The following is a 25,841-nucleotide window of genomic DNA, read 5'->3' as shown; positions in this document are numbered from 1 at the left end:
CCTCTCCCTCTCCCTCGCTGTTTGGTTCCGGGGCTCGGAGCCCTTGCGGTACTGAGACGTGGGCGGAACCCGAGCTGCCGTGGAGCAGGTTTCGGGGGGGATTGGTTTCGCGGGACCCGCTAGGCTGGTAGCGGCCGAGTCCAGAGGGATGGAGCCGGTGGCCGAGGGACCCGAGTTCGGGGCCTTCAAGAGACCGGCGCTGCCGCCGGCGGTCCCGCTCCGCGGCAAGGAGGTGGGCGCCGCTCCCCGGGACCCCGAGGGGGAAGCAGCGGGTGGGGAGCCGCCGGCGGAGAGCCCGCCCCAGCCCCGGGCCCCGAGCTCGGCCCCTGGCCCCCTCCCCGCCGCGGCCCCGCAGCCCCGCTACCAGGAGCCGCCGTGGGGCAGCGCTCCCCCAGCCGAGGCCGGCTACGGCCTGGAGACCCTGAAGGGCGGCGTCATCGTGGGCACCCTGCGCTTGGAGGGCAGGAGCTGGTTCCTGGTGGGGCGGCTGCCGGGCTGCGCCCTGGCGCTGGAGCACCCGTCCGTGTCGCGGCACCACGCCGTGCTGCAGTACCGCGGCCAGGCCCAGCCCGGCTTCTACGTCTACGACCTGGACAGCACCCACGGCACCTTCCTCAACAAGGCCCGGCTCCCGCCCCGCACCTACTGCCGGGTGCGCGTGGGCCACGCGCTGCGTTTCGGGGGCAGCTCCCGCCTCTTCCTGCTGCAGGTGGGTGCGGAGCGGGGGCGCTGAGAGCCATTGACCCAAACTGTAAACCCTGTCTATGGTGGAAACCACTTCAAGCCAGGGGGTGCGGTGCACCCCGCGTACCAGCCCCTATGGTACGGGAGGCGGGGTTCTGGGGGGCGCCCTGCCTGCAGGTGGGGGCAGCCTGTCTCCGAACGGAGAAATGTGACTGTAAACCCCCAAAAGTGTCCAGGGGCAGCACCTGAAAATGCCTCTGAAAGTGGGGCTGCACTTGCAGTGATGTGCAGAGTACAGACTCTGTGTGCCCAGTTATCACAGGTATAAACAACAGTGTAGGCACTGCTTAAGGGAGTAGAGCAAAGTGCCCTATGTACCTGAACCTAGGTAAGTGGCCTGCAGGGCTCTACCCACCCAAACCATGCCTCTCAGGTCTATGCTGCTATTATTACTGTGTAGCATCCTACTGCCACCCTTGTAGCTACACACCATCTGACAAACATGGATGCAGCAGGGTCCGTGCACCTAGTCAGAAAGACTCGATTTAATCATGGATTTCTACAGAAAAGTGCATCTTGTTGATTGTTATAACCCTAATACTTATTCTTCACAACTCAGAGATAGATGTAGGTTTCATTTTTAGAAGCTACACACTATACATTTTTAAAATGAGTTATTTTGAAAAGTTTTCAGATTAGTTTTACACCTATATCAGAAAATGAATGATTGTTTGGTTATTTAATTTACCAAAGGTAATTGAAGCAGATATTTATGAAGTTGTTGGGAGGTGAACTATCTCCAATTCAACAGGTTAATCATTAATATTTTGAGGATTTTCTTGCCATGCTGTATTAGGAGGAGAACATCAGCAGACAGATATTTACATTGTTTTATTTAACTAAAACAACAATGTTATGTATTCTGGATTTTTTTCTTCAACAGCAAACATATAATATTTTAACAAAACAAGCATATGAATTTTTGAATTTAGTTAAATGTTCAAGTTTTTTAAAATCAGGTTTGTTTTTGTTAAAATTGTTTTTAACTAAAATAGTTAAATGAAATATTTAAAAAAACAAAGCAAAAATTAAATCGACTACATCAGCCAGGTCAACATGAGAAACTTAAAATATTGGCTTCTGCAGCTAATTCAGTCGTCTTCATTTTCCTGTTTGTTCATAATCTGGAAAAGAAAAACAAGCTTTCCTGTTTTTTCGGGTGCTAAACGATTTCTCAGTTTGGAATGACTTAGTCCAAAGGAAGAAAATACTCTTTCTACACTGGCAGAAGAAGCTACTGCTGTTAAAAGTGAGATTATCAATTCAACCATCTCTGAATCCAAGTGCTTAAGTGACTTCCGCCAGTTCACTGGTGTGACTTTCGTTAAAACATCATCAGCAAACCTGTATTTCTTGAGTGGTTCACCCTTAGCTCTGAAGTTTATTATAGTTTGCATTATGGAGGGATGATTGCTGGATGTCCATGTCATAGCCAACTCCTCTTCTTCAGCAGTTAAGGTTTGACCCTAATACCAAGTATTGAGAATATTTGCAAGAAAATGAGCTGGAGATAGTGCTTGTTCCATTTGTTTTTTTGCTTGTAATTTAACTCTGTCATTGCATATTTCTCTTTTAAGATCTCACTCAGTTCCTTCCAAATTTCAACAGCGTCAGCAATAAAACAGCTATTTCCCTGCATTTTGTTCAAGGCTACAGAAATAGGCTTCAGGGTACTTAGCATGTGTTCAACATTTCTCTTAAGCCAGTGTTGAGAACTCACGTTTATCTCCAGATTTCCTCTTGTCCAGATCTATTCTGCCCTAACAATCTTCTATTCGTTGAACTTTTTGAAACTTTGCGTTTTTAGAGAGAGGTAAGGGATTGATTCTGTGTACACAAATTTGTGAGGGACAATGGGGTTGAGGTCTGTTATTTTTCATCTCTCTCTCTCTCTCTCTCTCATATATATAAAAACATTTTTGCTGTTAACAAGCATGTTATCTCCAGAGACACAAATCCACAGGTATCTTCTAGACTGAGCACTGAGTCCCATTGAATAGCTAGAAAGATTAACCTAAATAAATCTATATAGAAGCCCCTGGAACCCCATAAAATTGGATCCCTAATCCATGAACTATTGGAACTTATTTACAAAACTTTTCTTAAACATTACATGAATATATTGTTTCATACTATAGAATTTGAATTTATAATCCATGTTCCAGGATGAGATATCTTTGAGCTATAATGTATTTTAATTAAAAACTATCTTTAGATAGATTTTTTTGATAAAATGCTTTTTGAGGAAAAAAAACTGATTTTTTTTTTTTAAATCATTGATTTTTATCCACCCTGGGATGCAGCCTGCCTTTCACTGTAGTGGGTAGTTATTCATATGGTTCCTGTGCTATACATGCTTCCGTAAGTGTACACAGAGTCTGACTCTATCTTTACAGTCACAGTTGTGTCAAACCCATTTGTTCAAAAATCATAAGTTAAGCCCTTGAAATTCATGACTTTGCAAAAATATTTGGGAGTCTCTTGGTCTTCTGGCTTCTCAGCCTTTGTAGGTGCACTTGGGTCACATTTTCAGGCATTGCTTTGCAATCGTGATGGCAAGAAACTCACTTTTTAAAAGAGCTGAGAGTCTCACACATTCACGTGATTCCAGGAGCTGGAGCATTAAGAAATGCACTAGACATTGTAAGAACATAAGAACAGCCATACTGGGTCAAACCAAAGGTCCATCTAGCTAAGTATCCTGTCTTCCGACAGTGGGCAATGCCAGGTGCTTTAGAGGGAATGAACAGAACAGGTAATCATCAAGTGATCCATCCCCTGTCGCCCGTTCCCAGCTTCTGGCAACAGAGGCTAGGGACACCATCCCTGCCCATCCTGGCTAATAGCCATTGATGGAACCTATCCTCCATGAACTTAACTAGTTCTTATTATTGGAACCTTGTTATAGTCTTGGCCTTCGCAACATCCTCTGGCAAAGAGTTCCACAGGTTGACTGCGTTATGTGAAGAAATACTTCCTCTTGTTTGTTTTAAATCTGCTGCCTATTATTTCATTTGGTGACCCCTAGTTCTTGTGTTATGAGAAGTAGTAAATAACACTTCTTTAATTACTTTCTCCACACACGTCATGATTTTATAGACCTCTATCATATTCCCCCTTAGTCGTCTCTTTTCCAAGCTGAAAAATCCCAGTCTTATTAATCACACCTCATGTGGTAACTGGTCTGTACCCCTGTTCATTTTTGTTGCCCTTTTCTGAACCTTTTCCAATTCTAATATATCTTTTTTGAGATGGGGTGACCACATATGCACGCAGTATTCAAGATGGATTTATATACAGGCAATATGATATTTTCTGCTCATTATCTGTCCCTTTCTTAATGATTCCCAACATTCTGTTCGTTTTTTTGGCTGCCGCTGCACATTGAATGGATGTTTTCAGAGAACTATCCACAATGACTCCAAGATCTCTTTCTTGACTGGTAACAGCTAATTTAGACCCCATCATTTTATACGTATAGTTGGGATTATGTTTTCCAATGTACATTACTTTGCATTTATCAACATTCAATTTAATCTGCCATTTTGTTGCCCAGCCACCCAGTTTTGTGAGATCCTTTTGTAGCTCTTCACAGACTGCTTGGGACTTAACTATCTTGAGTAGTTTTGTATCATCTGCAAATTTTGCCACCTCACTGTTTACCCTTGTAAAAGCTATGATAAAGTTGCAAGAGTTAGCAACCCTGAAATTGACCAGCTTTCAAACTGACAGCATCCTTTTAAGGACACTATTTCATGTAGCTTAACTTATTTATTCAGCAACTTAAGAAACTAAGTTCATGAGTTGTGGGAAATGGACAGGAATTTGTTTTACCACCCGTAAAAATGCTCTATAATTGGGTTGGTTGATTATTAACTGGGGGAAAAAATCACTCTTTGAAGCATGATGTACCTCTCACTGCTGGGAAACAGCATCAAACTAGATGGAACATTTTTGTTGTTGTTGTTTTAGTATTTGTTTTTTCCAAAGTGACAAGTTAGCTATATGGTCCTGTAGTGTAAATTACATGAGGAATGCCTTTCTTGTCTTCATCGTATGTTTAGTTCTTGCAACATAATTTGCAGTGGAAGAATTGGATGCATATCATTTTTGCAGAAAAGCTTGCATGTGCTGCTTTGGCAAATGCAGAGTTTATGAAAGTAATCTAAATTAAAGAATCAAATGTAAGAGTTCAAATCTGTTTTTGTTGGGGCGGGAGGTTGTGTTTTTTGCTTTAAAGGAAAAAAGAGCAAACGCAATCAGTTTCACTTTGAATTCTAGTTTAGCAGTATCGTATTTCTAGGAGTTAAAATACTAATGCCTAACAGCCCAGGAAAATTTTTATTAAAAGTTGTGATAACAGGCTCTTTCGAAGCCCTCAAAGCGCTTAATGAGCATTAGTTACTCATACATCGCCACACCCTTGTGAATTAAAGGATATATAGGGGTCACCTGTCCTACCATTAAAATACAGCCACATCTGGGATTGAACGCTGCATCTGTATGTTGCTCTTCTGTAGACAGGAAGTGCAAATTACTGTGTCCAGTAGCAGGGGATTTAGGGATGTGGAATACAATCGGTAAAGTGAACTTTTTATTAAAAAAACTATACAGAGAGGTTGACGGTATCATATAATAATTTCCTTTTCTGTTACAAAATGGTATCTTTTCCAGATGCACTTTTAAAGGTATTATCTGTGTCTTGTGCTGCAGGGACCTGAGGAGGATCAGGAGTCTGAGTCGGAACTAACTGTGACTCAGCTGAAGGCTCTGCGCAAGCAGCAACAGGAAAAGTTAGAGAAGACAATGTTAGGCGAGGACTCGGATGAAGATGAAGAAGAAGAAAAGGAAGCGAAAAGAAATGAGAGCAGTCAGAGTAACGATATGAGTTGCTCGTGGGGAATGGGTAAGAGATATTGTACCTCTGAATGAAGTTGGTAAAATAAGAGCTTAAAGTCTTTTGAGCGGAAACTAGATAGATGAAAACTAAGCATTCAATTCCAGCTGCAGTGGTGTATTATGAGTGAGAGATTTTTTTGAAGACAATAATCATTTTCTTTTTACAAAAAGGTTGCTGGTGTAAGTAAGTTTGTGTTTGGAAAAGACAAAGGGAGATCTATGCCCCCCAAAAAAACCAAATCCCACAACTTTAAGGGTCTGACTTCAAACCAAAAAGGCAAGAAACTAAGAATTGAAGTTTACACTCTGTCCTTAACTTTTGCTATGTGGTGCATATTATTTCAACAAATAGTTGTAGTGTGTACAATTGCTTGAGACCCCTACACAGTGGAGTTAGTCCTAACTGAATTTCTTTGCATCTGTGTGTTTGGCCATAGGGTTGGGTTTTCTAATTTTTGTGGTTTAATTCTCGAGAAAACCGAACCCCTCAAGTCAGCATATCAGAGCTGACAAAGTGGACCATAGTTTTAAATAGCTAAAGTTCCAATACTTTAAAGTATGTCTTTAAAATGATAAACTACTATTATATACTTACCTGCCTTTGGTTAGTAAGGTTGAATCTGTGAGGGTAACTTATCAAAAGAATGTAAAAGTTAAGCAAAACTTGTTATACGGAGATTTTTCTAAATTGTGGCTCATATCTTTCACACTGATGAATGCTGAATTTTTCTTGCATCTCTTCCCAACCTCCTTTCCTATTTCATCTGCACTTCTGTGTATGCTTTCCTCCAGGGGAAGATGCCGAGGAAGATGAGGTTGAAGAAAATCCTATTGCCATCGAATTTCAGGAGGAGCAAGAAGCCTTTTATTTGAAGGACCCTAGGAAGGCGCTGCAGGGTTTCTTCGACAGGGAAGGTATGTGTATTGTGTCTATCCTTTATCAGCTGAGGATTTCCCCATAGTGGTGCATGCAGTGATGCCATACTTGTCACACTCTGCCTTGTATTTGGAATGTAGGAACTGAACTTTTCTGTTCTCTTTTAGTATTGTATCCATATGAGAAGAGATTAATAAGACTGGAACTTTTCAGCTTGGAAAAGAGACAACGTAGGGGGCATATGATAGAGGTCTATTAAAATCATGACTGGGCTGGAGAAAGTAAATAAGGAAGTGTTATTTACTCCTTCTCATAACACAAGAACTAGGGGTCACCAAATGAAATTAATAGGCAACAGATTTAAAACGAACAAAAGGAAGTATTTCTTCACACAACGCACAGTCAACCTGTGGAACTCTTTGCCAGAGGATGTTGTGAAGGCCAAGACTATAACAAGGTTCTAATAAGAACTAGATAAGTTCATGGAGGATAGGTCCATGAATGGCTATTAGCCAGGATGGGCAAGGATGGTGTCCCTAGCCTCTGTTTGCCAGAAGCTGGGAATGGGCGACAGGGGATGGATCATTTGATGATTACCTGTTCATTTCCTCTGAAGCACCTGGCATTGCCCACTGTTGGAAGACAGGCTACTGGGCTAGATGGACCTTTGGTCTGACCCAGTATGGCTGTTCTTACGTTATTATTGAAACTCTTGTCTCTGGATCCAGGGCCTTAGTTCAGAGTTCAATCTTTGTTTCTGGCTCCCAGGCTAGGAATTGTGTAAGCACCTTGCATCATTCCTGAGTGACACCCCTTCTACAACCAGCTCTCAAAAGTAAAGTTTAAGGGATCCAGAGGCATCATAGTTCAGACCCATCTGGTTAGGGGATGGTGGTTGTGATATGAGGTTTTATGGGAAAGTATTATAGAGCAGCAGTGACAAGTTGACATAAATTTAAAATCATTGCTGGTAAAGTTTGCAGATGTCTCAAATATTGGTGGAGTGTTAAATAATGACAGCTTGGCTCTAAAGAGAGATCTGGATCTCATTGTAAGCTGGCTTATTTTAACAGCATATGTTTTAATACAAGTAAATGCAAGGTCACAAACGATGAACCAAGAATACAGGTTGCTCTTAGGATGGGGTCGAGGGGAAGGGGGGACTGTGTTTGGGAAAGTCATGACTCAGAAAAGAACTTAAGGTCACAGTGGATAACCAACTGCCCAGGATGATGTGGTGGCTAAGAGCAAATCCAATCTGTTGATGTATAAGCAGGGGAGTATCAAGCAGAAAAGGGGTTATTTTCCTTTTAATTCTCACTGTCGTCCCCTACCACAAGTAGTGGTTGCTGGTTATTACACCGTGGGCAGCTGCATCAACTTTTTTCTCTATTTCCTGTGCAGGAGAAGAACTAGAGTATGAATATGATGACCATGGACACAATACCTGGCTCTGCAGGGTTAAGTAGGTATATTGTGCATTGACTTTCTGAAATTAGAGGCTTTCCTTTCAGTTTCACAAGCAGAAGCGGAGAAAGTAATTTGCTTGATTGGTACATCTGCAGCTGAGACCAAAATGAGATTAGGCTTAAGCACTGAAATTGAAATAGAAGGATGATAGATGGATCACTTCCCAGTTTACTGCCTGTACTCTTTTCCCCCAGTCTTTCTTGCTTTGCTATTTTCCATCCTTCAGGAACATCAAATTGTGACAATGCTTTCAATTGTCCCTGCTGTGAGAAAGGCAACTATTTGAAATATTATCTGAGGAAGAATTTAGCTAGCAGTATCTCACAAACCAATGGAGATAGAAATTCATGCTTTATACTATTTGAAATCCGATTCCTGCCTTTCAGTTGGTATAAAACAGTTGTTTCTAGCTTCAGGGGTTCTTCAGAGAGGCCACTAATATCATGTTGGTGTTGGGGAGAGGAAAGCAAGATAGTACTTGGAATGACGTGTCATTTAAGGTCTGATATCTTATGACCAAATAGAATAGCTTGGAATGGCTTATACCATTTTGAGAATCTCTACTCCAGTATGGCATAATGTTAATTTCTAGCATTGGTAATTCGCAAGATACAGGTGCTTAAAGGTACTTTGGAGCCTAAATTAGTTCCTTTTGGCTTGTCAGTGCTGTTTTGCCGTTACCTGGGATTGGATGTAGGAAGTCCTGTTCCTCAGGCTAGTTAAAGATTTGCCTGAATGTTTTGTGGAAACTAACTGGTTTGACTAATGTTGTAAAAAAATGTAATATGAAAATATTTACCAAAAAAGAGAATAGGGTGGGATGGAAAGAGTGATGTCCAATGTAAAGAACATAGGAGCCTAGTAGTGTCTCAGAGATGTTGTGTAACTCGGAATTGAACAGGTTGCCTGTGGATGATGCATCAGGGAAGCAGCTGGTGGCAGAGGCTATCCATTCAGGAAAGAAAAAGGAAGCAATGATACAGTGCGCATTGGAAGCTTGCCGAATACTGGATGCTAGAGGTGTGCTGCGGCAAGAGGCAGGTTAGTAACTGGTCACATTCTTTTGTAACTGTTTAGAAGATGTTCTCTGAGGGAGGGCTTCTAGTTGCTGAGAAAGCTTGAGCCTGCTGCATAAGCCTAGAGTTAATTTAAACAATCTTGCATTCTCCAGTGTGTGTGTTACATATTTGGTCAACTGTGTGATACTAACTAGACTAGGTAGGTTTAAATCAATGATGTAAATGACTAGCTTCAAACCGTTCTCTTTTTCAAGAGCTTTAACTCTTTTTTGCTTCCTCGCCTTTCCCTCTCACCCTTCTCAGTATCCCGGAAAAGGAAAGCAAAGAACTGGGAAGAGGAGGACTTTTATGACAGTGATGATGACACCTTCCTGGACCGAACTGGGGTTGTTGAAAAGAAACGACTGAACAGAATGAAAAAAGCTGGGAAAATAGAAGAGAAGCCGGAGACTTTTGATTCACTGGTAAGAACCACCTCGGGTTAACAGCCAGACAGGGCATTGTTGGCTTCAGACTATAATCAGTCTTGCATACACAGTTGCTGGAAAGAAAGATCAAAGGGATTTTAAATGTCTCTGTATTAGACAGTGCTCTGATACCATCTCAGGCCTGTAATTACCAATTGATCAGCCTAGAGTGGAGTCAGTAGGGCTCAGTGTCCATAGAACAAGAGACTTGGAGGGTTGAAGATTGGTGTTAGTGTATGCATGGGACCTTTTGACTCCAGCACAGGGTGGAAGCGTCAGAAAGCTGCTGCTACCAGCACTTCAGTAGCATGTGTGCACTTAGTTGGTGGTCCCAGTCTCACTGAGTGAACACAGAAACTGCCACCACTTTTGGTATAACTTAACTTCTACTAGCAGCCTCAGCAAAAAGGAGCAGGATTGATTGTGCATGGAGAACAAGCCTTCTCATCCTAGAACTGTTCCTGCTTAAGGTTGAGGCATATAGGGAAGGCAGTACTGCGGCAGTTTGCTCTGCTGTACCTGCTCTGTGGATAGAGGACTTCAGTCCCCAGGCCAATCAGTCATCCAACATGAGCCCTAAATTCACACATGCAAACTAGGGGAGGCAAGAGGAATTTGCAACTTCATTGATCAGAGCTGTGAAAATAATTTTCATCTAATGAGTTACCAGAATGTAGTGCGCACTCTCTATTCTAGGGAAATGTACTATATTGTGCTTGCCTGTGCAGCTTTTTTTTCTGCTTGACAAGACAGGGCAGAGAGGTGGGTGAATTGAGTATCAGAACAAAGACACACAAACCGCTTCAGGCCATGACAAAATAATTTCCAAGTGTCAAAAGTGCACGTGGTACCTCCCAAAACAAGATGATCCGATCCCCGTTTCAAAGACCATACAAACTGGATTGAACGTGATTTGACAAGTTAGGGTCATACTCAGACAAGGAGGGTGAGAAGGAAAGACAAGGGTGATAATAATATAACATGGTTACCCAGGCATGTGCACATCTTGATGCTTCAGGAGGAAAATGAGATGAGAAATTGTTTAGGAGCAGAGTCAGTCCTTTGAGCCAGTAACCTCCTGGCCAAAGATCAGCAGTGTAAAGACAGGATAATGTGGTAGAATATTGGTTTTAAAAATAACTTATTTTAAAAACATCTTTAAAATGAAAATGTTTTTTAATTATGTGGCTCTTTGTAGGTTGCAAAGTTAAATGCAGCTGAAAAAGAACTTTCTGAGATAACAGAGAAGCTGAAGGTTTCAGGGAAAGGTAAGGCACCAAGTATCCCTGATTGAAGAGCTTTAGAGAGCGCTGTGCGGGAGAGGGCAGAGTTCGTACACATGTCTTAACATACAGTCGCTAAATGAAAATGGAGGAGTGGAGCCTAGAAGCAGGCGGACTTGCAGGTCATTTTGCTGGCTATTGTTTCACCCCAGTCCCAAAGAGAGTACCTAATCCAGTACACAGGATCCAACAGTATACAATATGGGCGTAGTTTCCCTGCATTTGTTATTAATGAGTATCTTAACAGTACATAACATCTAAGGTAAGGGGTGGCGGGTGTACTAGCTAGATGAGTTTAACAAGGTAAACTAGTGCTCATCGGTGTTAACCATGTTTGTAAGACCAACCCTATTTGAAGATAATTCTTCCACAACCTACAAATCCTTTTGCAGGAAACAAAAGACCCAAGGCTTCTGCAATTGCAGATGATCTCTATTCAGGTCATCTTTGTCACTGCAGATGTAAAAGTTTAAAGGAAAGAAAAACTGAAAAGTACACAGTGAAAATACTTGAAGTTTAGGACCCTGTGTCTGTCTGGTGAATTTGCAACTTGCTGCCATGTGAGGTCAGAGTTTGGGTTCCGGACTTGCTCTTCTGGAGTGGGTGGGGAGCCTCTTCGGGGTTGGGTGTGTATTGTATAGGGGAAAGCTACTGTCAGGTGAGATGGTCATATTCCATAACTTGAGTCAGATCTAACCTTCCTCGAAGAGAGGAGCACTGTCAGGTAAAGCTTTTGAGACTCTGTGGGGAATAGGTTAGGGGATCCTAGAGAGCTTTCACCAATCCCCTCATCCCCTGCAAACATATTTGGAAACAAAAGGTTCTGTCTTCAGGGTTCCTTGTGGAATGACCCCTGAATATAGGTGTATGTAAGTATGTTAAATTTGTCTGCCAATCATGTGCTCTTGCATTTCAGAGAGGTAGTTAAAAGGATGCTGTCACTCAAAAATCCTACTTCCATCTGCAAATTTTATACATATATATAAACTTTTGTTATAGTAACTGCTATGGTTGCTAGAATGAAAGATCAGAGGGGAAAGCATATTTTTGTCTTTTTTTCAGATTTACTTTGTGAATTTGACAGCACTTGTTGAGTAGTCAGTCACATTGCTTTCTAATGGTCAGTTGCATCACTCTCATGAGATGTTGTAGCTGGGAGGGAGAAGATTATACTCTTCCACAGGCTCTGCAAGCAGGTATTTATTGTTAGCAACAGCTTAAAGTGAAGAGGCAGCAGGCAGGTGCATTCCCAAGGACATTGGTGGCATTGCTCTTGGGCCCACTCAAAGACCCTGATAATGCAGCAAGGAAATGCAAACTCTCCTCCCCTCTTTTTTATCAAAAAGGAATTTAAAAATAAATATCTTTAGTGAACAGCCTTTAAATTGTAAGCTGAATTTCAAAAAATTCAAATTGACTGTCTCTTTAAACAAAACAAATATTGGGCACATAAAACGTCCACCAGAAAAAGTTGAGACAAAATGTACTTGTAGGCTGTGTTGTGTGGCCAGGTGATATCTGGGGGAAATGTACTTAGGTGTGTGTTTATACATTTTCTACCAGAAATAGTTTGCATAAACAAAGAATGGGGCGTCCCTGTGTGAGTAAGATTTCTCTGAAAATTGTAGCGTCTTCCAGGTGGTAATATATTTCAACTTATGGTAGCTGTACTTCTATGTCTGCGTGATATGGTCAGCTATTTCCTTTCGGTAAATCAACCCAATACCAGTGCTAGTTTGGATCAACAATTTTGTTTCTGGTCATTTGTCCAGGACCATTGCTTGGAAAATCTGTCTGAACCTGAAAGCATTTAGTACTGTTAATTCTGGCATGTCATGACTCACTGAGGTGGATGTGAATCCTTTATAGCCCTGGAAAACTGGGAATGCCAGCATTTATTGCTAGACCTGTCAGACTGCCAGGTATCGCACCTTACTTTGAAACAGTAGTGGGGCTACTTTGGTACCTCAGTTTAACAATGCCTTCCCCACATAGGGCCAGGATAGACTATAACTAATCTTGTATCACTTGCCAGTCTATTTTAATCCTTATATTGGCTGCTTGTTTTTTTCTTTGTAATTTAAATTGGTAGCTCACATTAACCATAGGTGTTGGCCTACAGCTTCTTAGAGCATGTACACTAATGACAGGTGATTTTTTTTATCGTTGTATTGATAGTCTGTCAATACTATTACAGCACGTAAGGTTGTGAAACCTTATCAAGCTTTGGCTTTCTCTAAGTGATTACATGCCTGGCCTCTAAGAGCAGCACTCCAGAAGGATGGATGAGTGAGTGACAGGCTGAATTACTGCATCTCTTACCCAGCACTTGTAGAGATTAAGTGGTTGTCAGAGAGACATCAATAGAGATTTACAGATTGCTTCCTAAACTCATTTTGAACTAACTACTGATGAGGAAGCTTGATAACTCTCTCATACTTCGGTGCAGCTGAATGAAAATCAAATACACAGAGATTTTCAGTTTTATTTTTTGTTAGCAATAATGTTCTTCATGGACAAACTAATAGTGAAGTAAATGGCCTTAGAGCTTTTGTCCCTATAACATAAAATACAATATCCATGATTAATCCTGCTCCTAGTGATGACTAATTTTAGTCTCCCCAGCAATTTTCTGTGCTATTGCAGATATCACATCCTAAGAGAGACTGTGAACTGCATTCAATAGCCTGAGCTTGGGAAATCTAGTCCCTCCCAGCAGTGGGGTAGAGATTCTCTTTGTGATGCTGAGGTAATAGATCCTACTGTGGATCTGCTCACCAGAGGAGAGACTGGTTTGTCCAAAGTTGTATTTACCTGGGATACGGCTGCCCTCTGTAATTGCCACCCAATGCTGAAACTGCCAAATCCACTTACACATTACTGAGTCTCTATGTTGAAATGGTGGCAGCACTTTAGGCAGAGACAACTAATCCATTCTACTTTGGGGCAGGGTTATATGTATCCATTTTCTGGGCTGGTCCATTGTGCCCAACTTCAGGCCCAATCCTGTGAGGTGCTGAGCACCTAATTCCCATGGACTCTTCAAGGTTTTTCCCAGGTCAGGATCTTTTTGAGTCTAGAGCATGCCTATTCGCTGGCTAACTTTAAAGTTCAGATACCTAATCTGGTGGTATGCTAAACATCTCTCTAAGAATGGACTAATCCATCATATAGTGCAGAATGTGTGTAAGTCTCGTAGTAAAAGTGCTCTGTGTGTGTGTCTATATACACACTTTTAATTCAAGGTTATTTTGTAGGCATAGTAATAATAAGGGAGAATATTGACATATGGTATCTCTATCTTTTAAAAGGTTCAAACAGTCAGTTTGTGGGTAGCTTTTGTCCTGATTCACACTCTGTGTAAAGTTATTAATTATATATGAGAGAAATAGACTTAATGAGAGCTCCTTTGGCTGGACTACTTACAATACAATTTTATTAATGCTGATATATCGTCTTCCTAAGGGACATTAGGGCACATAGCATACCAAGTAATAATAATTCCTTGCATCCTATTAAATAAGTGATCTTCGAGTAATTTCTGTTACATGCTGCTACAGCTTTTGTGTGTTTGTTAACCGTGAAACTGTATTTTCTTCTATATCAGAAATATCCAGTTTATAAACGGAGGCCTTTTATAAATGTTTGCATAACTAGAAGAAATGCTTAATAGTTCCTTACAATCACTTTCAAACAGATACTCATCACAAAAAAATTAAACAAAGCCAAAAAAAGAAATCATCTTTAATTACATTCAACCAATTCTGATTTATAATTAAGGCTGAGTTAATTAGGGCTGGAATTTAAAATACTTAGGGCTGGCTTATAATTAGGGTTGGGATTTAAAAATTTGCAAATTACATAATTGTGTACAGACACACGTACATATCTGCATGCACACTTAATCATACAGTTACAAAGATTTAAATTTGTGTGAATTTTAGCATAGCGTATAATAAAAAAAAAAAGGCAGAAGTTCTTACCGGACAACAAAGGGCTCAGAAATTCTGACAACACAGAATTAGTTCTCTTCATTGTCTGCCTCTGACATAACTCAGAGGATGCAAATTGTGTAGCATTGTCAAAATCCAAGGAAAAAACCCCATATCTTTTATTTTCCCAAATATACATCAGCCTTCCCAATTAGAAAACATTGGCAAAGTAACAACAGTATGTAAGGTTGTCTGAACAGGAGTCACAGATGAAGTAATTTTTAGGTAAGATAGGAAATACTTATAGACTTCAAGGGGGTGATTACTTGAGTTAACATTCACAAATTCAGAAATGGGTTTACACAGACTAAAATGTATTGAATCAAATTAATCCTTTAGGGAACTCCGTTGAATTCTTCCCCAGGGACAAATTTGGCCAATTATTTAGCTGAATAGTGAGGAGGGTTTTGCACAGAGGGTGGTGTATTAGCTAGTTATCTGTCTTGGGTACTTATATGGCCCCATCACGCACTTCGCAATCTTCTAAGGTTAAATTTGGTGGGTATGAGACTCATCTTTTTCCTTTTTTCCCCCTTCTACCATGTGCATTTTGCAATCATCTTGCCCAGCCCAACCCCAGCCGGCTTCTCAGGATTCCTTGGATGAATTCATGACTGAAATAAAATCAGGCTGCTCCTTAGACAGTGTAATGAGGAAGAAGCTTCATTTGCGGACCTTTGAATTGAGGAAAGAACAGCAGAGACTGAAAGGGTTAATAAAGATTGTTAAACCTGCGGAACTGCCAGAGCTGAAGCCCCAGTGAGTCAACATCAATAATCACTGTATATTGTCCATATGAAATTGTCCTGGTGAGTGGAATGCTACCAAAATGTAGAAAGAGCAAAATATACAGTGGGTACCATCTCTTATGCTATGTCTGAGATGTCACTTTGGCATGTCAGTGTGCCATTATGCCATTGCCATGTTAGAGGAATGCTACAGAGAGATGCAGCAACAATGGAGTTAAAGCAGTAAAATCAGCACCTGCTTTGTGTATGTGTGCGCGCGCACAGTGGAGTTTCTTAATAACCTTTCATGTAGAAGGATCACACAGCACAGGTTTGAGTTCTTGTTCCATAACATCACCTTTGTTCCGCAAATGTTTCTGTTCTTAAATAGAAGAGATTGATGCCTAGGTATTTACTGTAGGCTTTGTATGTGCTAATCGCTTTTCTTTGTATCTAATTTTGTTAGGACTGGGAGTCATGGTCTGGAACTAGAGAGCAAGCCTAAAAAGCTAACGTTGCCTCTCTTTGGTGCAATGAAGGGAGGAAGAAAATTCAAACTGAAAACTGGAAACCTAGGGGTAAGTATGATTGAAGAGAGCAATTTTAAGGTATTCCTTGCTTTTGTTTCCTTAGGTCATTGGCTTCCCCTTCACTTTCTTTTCTATTCTTCTTGGCTTTTTAGTTAAATTCAAATGCATTATTGGTTTAATTCCCAATATGACTATCTATCAAAAAACTATGACCTGCTCTCCTGGGGACAATGACTGTATCTCTTTTCACTCTTAATTTTCACCTGCACCTTTCCTTAGGACAAAATAGCTCGTCCTCCGTTTAGTGGTACTTTCCTAGTTCTTCCTATGAGTGGAACATGCATGCTGTTTTGTCCTGTCTTGTCTGTCTGTGGCCATTCTGTATCAACCTGTCTATATATCTTAGGGTTTTTTATAGTACTCATCACCAGATTGCCTAAGCACTGCTACATCAGTTTGCTTTTACGCCACAGAAGTTGCCTGTCAGGCGTCCAGATATCCCTGAAAGCTTGTTAAAAATGAAAGATGATGGGCCTGAAGTGGAGGAGGAAGAAGAGGATGAAGATGAGGAGCAGGAAATCAAAGCAGCAAACGTTGGGACACAAAAAACAGAGACGAAAATGGCAGGAGAAGAAGTAGAACAAGAGACGAGTCTTCCTGCCAGTTCTCCTAGTAAGAATCTAGAACCTACCCATGGTAAACAGTGACCGCTTTTTTTCCTTTTCCCTGCATTAGGTTATGTGAGTATAAACTACTGGATTTTTCAGAGTTGCACAAAACTATGGAGACTTGCTTCACAGATGTTCATGTGACACTTTGCAGATTTCCTTTTCACAGCTTTGTGCCTATGAGTTCAGCATTCTGGGCACAAACAGATCCAAGACACAACTGAGTTTCACCTGGTTTTGTATTAAAGCTCTGCACAACAGCAAATTTCCCATCGTTTTGGGATTAAAAAAGAAACAAGAAAAGAAATCTTTCTGTATTGTGACGGGCCATATTGTTAACCAGGGTGTGCAGCACTTGAGTGTCTTACAGTAGCAAACTAGTACATGGCATTGTTGTAAGGGATCATAATTAAAAAGAAAACAGATTTCAGAGTAAGAATACCTTTGAAGGTTTATAAACTGAGGAGGTAAAATATTTTAAAAGCCATAATGGCCAGATCGTGACTGTCTCTATGGAGCTTATATCCAAATTCAAAGGCTTTTGCATTCACCAACTCTGTGCATGTGAAAACTCAGCCATGACATTGCAGTAAGTTATTTTGTTCCCTCGTATCTGCAACTCTGCCTCCTTGCCTTAATGTATAGTATGTGCAATATGGCCAAGTTGTTAGTTTAAACTGGCTCTATGGGTTAATTAAACTCCTTTCCCAATGTTGCATTGAAATAGTCTTTCTACGTTTTAATCTCTTTGGGTGTTCATAGAGAATTGTCCCTTTATTTGAATGTCAGTGCTGAAATGAATGCAGCTAAGTTTTCTCTAGTGTCTTGTGTTTCAGTGATACTAGTGCTCTACTTCTTAGGATGCCTGATAAGTGTATTCTGTAGACTTTTTGGCTGTTTTTCACAGGGATTGGTTTTCAGTCTCAGACCATCAGCAAGCAGTTAAAGACACCAGAGAATGAATATCAGGTGGACCTATCACAAGAGAAGTCTCAAGGTGAGCAATGCAATGTGGGGCTCAGCAATTGTGCAGGAGATTATGGACTTAAAAATGTATCCAAAGGAGCTATTGTCTATGCAAATTAGCAAAAGGAAACAGCATTGTCTAATTTCTGAAGCAGGGAACTAGGAATCCAGGGGGATGTAAGGGCTATTCTCAACTCTGCCACAGCCTAAATATGTGACTTCTGGGCAAGTCACTTCACCTCTGTTTCAATTCTCCTCGCCCCTCCAAATCTGTAAGGCGCTTTGAGTTCCTTGGATGAAAGACACTGTGTAAATACAAAATTATTTTAATGCAATAGAGTGACAGCAGGATCTTGTGAGGAAGAACCAAGTGTAAAAAATGATGCCCTCTTTTTCTCCTCCTTGTCTTAAGAATTGGTCAGAGGGGAAGTGCGTGTGAAGACTTGTACCCATACAAATCTCAAGTAACATGTGGCTGGTAGTAGCATGCACTCTGAGCTGCTCAAATGTCGCCATGCGTTTTACAAAAATCCATCTGATCCTCAAGATCAAGGCCTGACTTGGCAAGCAAAACATTTGGAAGAGATCTGTATGAATTCTTTTGCTCTGCTCTCCCACCTGACAGTCTATGGCAGCCTAAAGATTCCTCAGGGAGACTGTCCTCTTATTGTCCCATGGGGTGAATTTCGATGTCGCATGAGATTGAGATCCTGAGTCACTTAGGTTAAATGGTAGGAAAGTCAAGGCTATTCATCTCACATGCTCCATCACTGTTCTCTTTCACTAACTGATATTCCTGTACCCAGTGAAGTGGCATTTTTGTATGTTGGTTCCATGTATTTCCTAAAGTAGCTTTTGGTCTTCGTGGCCCAACGTATAGACCCTTGATGGCCAAAGTCCAAGATTTCCATGCTCCAGCTTCAGTATTATATCCTCTTGTAATCTGCAGGGAGACGATTGCTTGACTACTAGAATTTATCATTATAGTAACTGTAGATGGAAAAGACCTATTAGATCCTAACCCCCTACAAGTGTGGATATATGGAGTGCCAGCTAGAGGACTGAATACATTAAACTACAGTTGTCACTTAAATGTATTTAATCTCAATAAATTAATAACCATAAGATCCTATTCAACAGATAAAAGAATTGAATTTTGGTACAACAAGGTTAATTAATCATTTCCTTTAACAGGTCTATTTTTAAGTGGTCCTTTTGTAAACTTATTTCTGATAGAGCTGCTGGTTCGTGATGTAGGAGCAATATGGTGTGCTATAAAACAGATCTTGTTTCTTCCCAGCGTCGGAGAGAACGTGCAGGACATTTGAAGAGAGCCCCAAGAAAAAGACGAAAGTTAATGGCCCAAGCAGGGTAAGTAATGATACCTGAAGCTCTCTCACGCAGAGGAAGACAGTCCCTGCCCCAAAAAGTCAACAATCTAATTTAAAAGATTCCCTCTGAGTGAAATGGGCTGGTGACTTGGTTGGAGTACTGCTTTGTAACAGTGATGTCTCTTCCATGGTGTATGAGACTAGTCTTCTAATGCAGTGGTCTCTAAAGTGGGGGTGCGCAAGAGCATCCTTTGGGGTGCACAGCAGGAGGAGCGCCGCCAGAGCAGCACCGCTTTGGCAGTTCGGGCGGCCTTTTTTTTTTTTTTTGCTTGGGGCGGCAAAAATGGTAGAGCCGGCCCTGCGGCGTGGCAGGGGGCGCATGCTCCAAAATTTTTTACTGATAGGGGTGCGCGATCAAAAAAGTTTAGAGACCACTGTTCTAATGCACTACTGCTGCAATAGGCATAGAGAGCTATTGCAAGTCACCAAGGAGTGTGCCTGCTGAGAAGCTATGAGCTAGCATTTCAGGAATGAGAGATTTGTAAAAGCTACAAGCAAACTAGACCACCAGTCTATTCATCAAAGCTTTCTTTCCAACTGTATTGATAACACTTCGTGCTGAGTCACAGTGATGTGATCTCTCATTCACTTGTATGTGCTCCAACTTGCCTTAAAAATTGGCATGCTTCAAGGCCCAGACCTGTGATTGTAGACCTTTCTTGTTGATTAGCGTGGAATGATGCACGCACTGGTTTACACAGCAAAGGTCTTAGTCTGGAAAACTTGGGGACCACCTCTCTAGTCCACGTGTCTTGCCTTTAATATAACTTCATCCTTTTGGGAAAGGGGCCATTATTAGTGTTGTGGAATTTACTGTAACTGGGACCCAAGGTGTAAGTGTCCTTCAGTGCATTCACAAGGAGGACAGAGTTGTTTCTAGGATAAAAATCTGTAAAGGATATAAACCCTCCATGTTTTGGGGCATAAAGATAACCACTTCTGCCTGGGGTTAGAAAGAACATTTTCCTGGGTGCATATTACTGCATAATTTAGCATCATGGGGGCTTGTACCTTTCTCTAAACCATCTGGTACTGACCATTGTTGGAGACAGGGTACTGGACTACATGGAATACAAGTGTGGCAATTTCTACACAGCACATTCTGGTTGTGGATTTTTGTAATTGATGGAATGCTATGCAAATACACTGCATCACATAGCAAAGAGGCATAATGCCCATCAGCCACTAGCAGGATCTGCTAATCCAAAAAAATACTTCCTTTGGCATTAATTGATTCCATTGTTAGCAATCCCAGCAGAGGGGCCAAGAACTGAATGGGAAAATCCTTCAGAGGTTGTCCCTCCGTAGCTAGGTTGAAGCATATTAGTGAGGGAAGTGTCAATAAATTTGCACTGCTACAATCTATGCTGTACCCCTTCTGTGGATAACTAAAAAGTATCAGTCTCCAGGGCTGTCAAACCCAGCACCTCTAACCAGCACTAATTCACTCCAAGCATTCTAATATTATAGCATTCTCATAATATTAAATACCTTAGATTATCTTCACGTTCCCATTACAAATCACTTGTTGCACATGCTATCTTTTTAAAAGTCTCCTTTTGGTTGATATTTTCCATAGTGGGTTTCAGCCCAAAGGTAGCATTTTTTTAAAAAGTTGGAGGAACAAATCTTTTTATACACTGTTGAGTCATGCAAAATTGGAAAAAGTCTTTTCTCCTGAAAAGATTTTGACTTTTTTGTGCACAAGAATAAAAATAGCTGAATTTTACATGCTGACACTTTTCAGGAGGCTAGATCTTCTAGAGGTCTCTAATCCAGGTTAATTTTAGAAAATTAAACAGATTTGAGGGACTGAAAAATTGCTTTGATCATGCTGGTATATCTGTATTAAGGTTTTATGTTATAACCAGTACATAAATTCAATGTTTAGTAAATAAAATATAGACTCATAGACTTTAAGGCCAGAAGGGGACCATCATGATCATCTAGTCTGAGCTACACACTGCAGGCCATAGACCCTCACCCACCACTCCTGTAATAGACCCCTAACCTCTGGTTGAGTTACTGAAGTCCTCAGATCATGATTTAAAGACTTAAATATAGGTGGGGAGGTTTTTAACTGTTTTCAGTATTTCACTATGGAGTTGTTAGATTTTGACTACATAATTGTGGAAGTAAAAGATGAAAGCAGTTAAAAGATTACTGCTACAGCCCTAAATTTTCAACCTGACCTTAACTTGCTATCTCCATATTTAGACCTTGAGATAGCTCAGTGGTTTGAGCATTGGCCTGCTAAACCCAGGGTTGTGAGTTCAATCCTTGAGGGGGCCACTTGGGGATCTGGGGTAAAATCAGTACTTGGTCCTGCTAGTGAAGGCAGGGGGTTGGACTCGATGACCTTTCAAGGTCCCGTCCAGTTCTAGGAGATGGGATATCTCCATTAATTATTATTATTATCATCCTGTGTTTTGTATTATCTGTAATGCTGTTAAGTGCAACAAACAGTTCTGCCCTCATTAGTACACTCAGCTCCTACTGACTTCATTGGAGATTTCATGGCTGTATCGGAGGGTGTCGTCCTCCTTCGATCTATGCTCTGAGACCTGCTCCGTTACCTGCCCACTGCACTCCTGTTGTGTTTCCTCATTGACTCTTCACAATTGGAAAACTGCTCCCACCTTTCAGTAACTTTTTTTTTTCTTCCACCTCACTTCCATGAGCTTAAAACGGACTGTTTGAAACACTTGGAACCTTTATGCTAGGAATGCTGTATTTTTAAAAATATCTGCTCAATTTTTATTTTTTGCAGCTCCAGCAAGCGCTTTCCTCCTCGCAGTACCCAGAAGATGACCCAGACTACTGTGTGTGGATGCCTCCTGCAGGTACCAAGCAATTTCCTCTAACTTCTTACGCCAGTAAATCAGGAATCCATTTGCAAAATAGTTCTGAGGTCACTGAAGTGTGGCCAAAAAAAAAAAAAAAATCAACCAGTATGGATATTTCACACATACGTGGTATTTGGGATGGGAGGAACACAAACGTGTACTTTTCACGCTGTTATATGTGCTACTAATTGTTCCTGCAGTTCTATATCGGCTTCATTACACCAAGTATGGTGGTGGTTTTATTATTTGAAAGGGAGATCAAAGCCTGTGTGGTTTTGAGCAGCCTCAACTTTCACTGAAGTCATTGGGACATTCAGCAACAAATGGGATGGTTCTCTAAAACTTCTTGAAGACTCTTTGACCAAAACTTTGAAACACAAACCTTCCTACAATTCATATCACATGTTTTGGAGAGACAAGCCTTATTAACTTCTTGTGGCAGAGATATGGAATGACTTTTAATAGGGGCACAAATCCAATTTGTGTGGAGGGTGAAAGGTAAAGATTAACTTTTTTCTAATTAACCTTCAAATCGTTTTGATTTAACCTTCTCTGGTTATTTTTAATGATGCAATGAATTTTCAATTATACTTTTTTAATAAGAGCATGGCTTATGCATATAGCTTTCCATATTAAGTGCATAGATTAGATTTCATATGGTTTCATGATACTCTTTCTCAAAATTACAGATAATTAGAGGTTTAAAACATTGCTGAGCCTCACAGGGAGGGAGGAGAGCTCTAACCCAGAGCTAAGTGAACAAAAGGACTGCACTCCATTAGCACTAGTAAAATCTAGAGCAAAATTCCTGGCTCAGCTGACCAGAAGACGGGCTGACCTGGGTGTGTCTAGCCAGCTTCCTTTTTTTTTGAGGGAGCTCTCTTTTCCTGTCTCCAGTTGCTAATGGGAGGATTTGTCTCCTGTCTGAGCTGGCATAATGGGAACACTGGAGGAACCAAATAAACAGGAAAGATATTATATAGTCTTGTAAAGGCTTATGACTCCCAGCTGTCAGGAATTACGTATCAAAAGGAGACTAGTATTTTAGTATCCATCGTGTGGGTTGGTATACTTTTCCGTCTGTTGAATGTATGCTCTGTGTTGTAGACAGTTTCATTCTTTGCTCTGAGTCGATCTTGGAAGAGCACGTGTGTGTGTGTGTGTGTGTGTGTGTATATATATATATATATATATATATATATATATATATATATATATATATATAAAATATGTGTATATATATATTTTTTTGTCTCTTATCAATCAGGTCAAAGCGGTGATGGCAAGACTCATCTGAATGAAAAATATGGCTATTAAGCTTCACAGGCCCCAGGCAGTGGCTCTGAGGTCTAAGGGAGCGTGCTACTTTGGACAGCTTCCTGCACAGAGTTGAGTGAAGGTTGAAAGAGTTGGCTTCTCGGATGTTGTTCCAGATTGAATGGCATCAGCACCAATTCGGACGGTTATCTCAAGCATTGCATTTGTTCTTTGTTTTTAAAACACTTCTAAGGATTCCTGAGGCTTGCATACAAATTTTTCCACCTCTTCCTTCTGCAGTTGGCCTGGTCGTTGTATTCAGTGTGAGTATGTTAGACTTGCAAGGGCTTTATGTTTATAAGCTTGATGAGGTGAGATCAAGCTGGTTTTATCCAATAAAAATGAGTGTTTTTTGCCTCCAAATTATACTTAAAATGGCATTGTCAGGGCAAATGTGACCCAAAGTTCAAGTTTTATAAAAACATTTTATTTCAAAGGAAATATATTTTAACCACCAAAAAAAAAAAAAAAAAAAAATCCTTCGCAACCTTTGAAACTCAAGCATTTCAGCACTGAATAGTGCAAGAAAACCAGAGAATGAAATTGACTGGAAACCTTGAGAAAAATGCAATAATTAGAGGCATGGAAAAACTCTCATATGAAGACAAATTGAAAATATTTGGATTGCTTATCTTTCAAAAGAGACAAATTTGAGGGGACATGATAAAATCCCCTAAAAAATGAATGTTCTAGAAAAGGGAGATAAGAGTTTCTGTTCTCCTTGTGTCGTAACACAAGAACATTGGGACATTTGATGAATTTGAAAAATGATACATTCAGAATTGATAAAAGATGATGATAATTCTCTCAGTGCATAATTAGACAGTGGAACTCATTGCTACAGAATGTTGTTGGAGCCAAGAATTTAGTGAGGACTAAAGAGGAATTCGACCTTTCTATAGATAACAAGAATATCCAGAATTATAAAAATTAATGCTGAAAAAGAGTATTTGAAGGATCTAATACTTAATTTATGTATAATACGAAACCTGCTGCTTAAAATAATTCCAAATTATAAGAGATTAGGAAGAGGCCTTGAAGGGAGCAGATTACCCTACATCTGCCAACTGTGTAGTTTCTTCTAAAGCAGTGGTGGACAACCTGCGGCCCGGGAACCTGGCGAACTGCGGCCACCGGGAGCTGCAGGGGGCCGTGCCTGCGGACAGTCAACGTCAGCAAAATGCCTCATGGCCCGCTATCAGATTACCCTGATGGGCCGCAGGTTGCCCATCACTGTTCTAGAGCATTGATGCTGGCCACTGTCAAGAGACAAAGATACTGGATTAAATCAACCATAGGTCTGAGCCAGTCCAACATTTCCTATGTAAAATAGCTGTATAAAATGCTATAGTGGTGCTTGTATTATGCATAAGGAAATTCTTCTTTAAAAATATGGATTTTATCCTGACCATGTCTCTTCACCTTCCTCTTTCATCAGACATGTTTCTAGGATGTCTAGAATAGTTCCGGCTTTTCTGTCTTTTCAGCATCGTGTGTTTGGGCAGATGCGTTTCATATTCCCCTATTCAAGCCACCACTTAGTTGAGAGTATTTCTCCCTGGTAACCAAAGTCCACTCACATCAGTGTCCTCTTACCAGTTCTTTCAAAATCATAATTAAGGAGAAAATACCTGCAGATGGAGCTAGCGAAGCACAGACAAATGCTATGTCACAGGCCTCTTCCATCTATGAGCTGTATTATGTCGAATTCCTTTCCTCTGGACCTCTGAAGTGTTCCCTTCCTAATTAACCCCCTCCCCTTAATAAAGCTGAAAATTCACCCACACTTATGCCAGTGGCTTTAAAATCAAACCCTGGTGTAGAAGAGTGATTTCATACCCACCCAGCTGTTGAGAGGGGTCTTTGCTTCTGCAGTAAGCTACAGTATCCACATACTTGTTCTCGCTGCTTGTGCCAACATTTGGCCAGGATACAGTGCTTTCTCCAGCATTCAAGGACCAATTGTCCAAAGCTGCCATTTCCTGTGCAGAGCACATGATTATTGTATTCTCTGCCACATGTTTACCTCATTGTCATAATCACTTTCCCTTGCTACAAAACTTCCTGTTATGTATTCACCTGTTAAATATATTTTAATTTATAGGGCATACCCAAAGCCCTCTAAGCACGTAATATCTGGCCAGCTGACTTCAAGATCTTTTGGTTTGGAGCTCTGTGCGTGAAGCAGTTTGTTTGATAATTTGCATAACACATTCTGCTGTTTCAAGTCAAACAATTACACGTTTAATATAGTTATATAAATGCCCTAGGTTTTTACAAGCTTTTACATTCTAATTTAAAAGTGTGACATTTAGCGTTAGATGCTCTCAGCATTGTGATGAGAGAAATTGAGTGCAATGAAATGTCAAAAGTTCTCTTTTTCTGATATCCCCGTGTGTGTGCCTATATGTATATACATGTGTATGTATACTCTCCACCATGAATATATTGCATTGTTTCTGGGTTCTGATGACCTGTTAAACCTAGGTTCAGTCTCATGTTTTCACTAGACATACTCAATAAAAATGCAGCCTAATTGTAGTTCAGCGGACTAGTCTTTCACTTGGAGCCTGGCTTCAAATCTAGTCTTTGATCGCAAGTGAAAATAAGATTGTTCTCCCAAACTATCCTACACTTTGACCCA

At 40.8% G+C, this 25,841-nt stretch overlaps 1 protein-coding gene across 2 annotated transcripts; it reads left to right on the top strand.

The window, feature by feature from the left end:
* Nucleotides 1-7: 7 nt before the first annotated feature.
* SLC4A1AP (solute carrier family 4 member 1 adaptor protein) lies at nt 8-25,738 on the top strand. 2 transcript variants are annotated; one of them, XM_054024152.1, is made up of 14 exons: nt 8-709; nt 5,458-5,650; nt 6,436-6,558; nt 7,925-7,985; nt 8,892-9,031; nt 9,313-9,473; nt 10,675-10,744; nt 15,321-15,510; nt 15,946-16,057; nt 16,483-16,681; nt 17,585-17,674; nt 18,944-19,014; nt 21,805-21,877; nt 23,148-25,738. In XM_054024152.1, exons 1-14 carry the CDS (start codon nt 149-151, stop codon nt 23,195-23,197), a joined length of 2,094 nt encoding a protein of 697 aa, XP_053880127.1. In that variant the 5' UTR covers nt 8-148; the 3' UTR covers nt 23,198-25,738. The 2 variants fall into 2 exon arrangements, with proteins under 2 accessions (XP_053880127.1, XP_053880126.1); XM_054024151.1 differs by having other exon boundaries at nt 16,483-16,705.
* Nucleotides 25,739-25,841: the final 103 nt, after the last annotated feature.

The sequence above is a fragment of the Malaclemys terrapin genome, chromosome 3 (assembly GCF_027887155.1).
Source record: "Malaclemys terrapin pileata isolate rMalTer1 chromosome 3, rMalTer1.hap1, whole genome shotgun sequence".
In the NCBI taxonomy this organism is placed as follows: domain Eukaryota; kingdom Metazoa; phylum Chordata; order Testudines; family Emydidae; genus Malaclemys; species Malaclemys terrapin.
Note: the sequence above shows the minus strand (reverse complement) of the source record. Positions and strands in the feature narration are given on the sequence as shown.

What these genes read in the sequence shown, in the direction of transcription:
- SLC4A1AP (XM_054024151.1), top strand. Translation starts at nt 149, where the DNA reads ATGGAGCCGGTGGCCGAGGGACCCGAGTTCGGGGCCTTCAAGAGACCG. An exon ending in GAGTTGCTCGTGGGGAATGG is followed by an intron (nt 5,651 to 6,435) that starts GTAAGAGATATT and finishes GCTTTCCTCCAG; the next exon opens with GGGAAGATGCCGAGGAAGAT. An exon ending in TGTGCTGCGGCAAGAGGCAG is followed by an intron (nt 9,032 to 9,312) that starts GTTAGTAACTGG and finishes CACCCTTCTCAG; the next exon opens with TATCCCGGAAAAGGAAAGCA.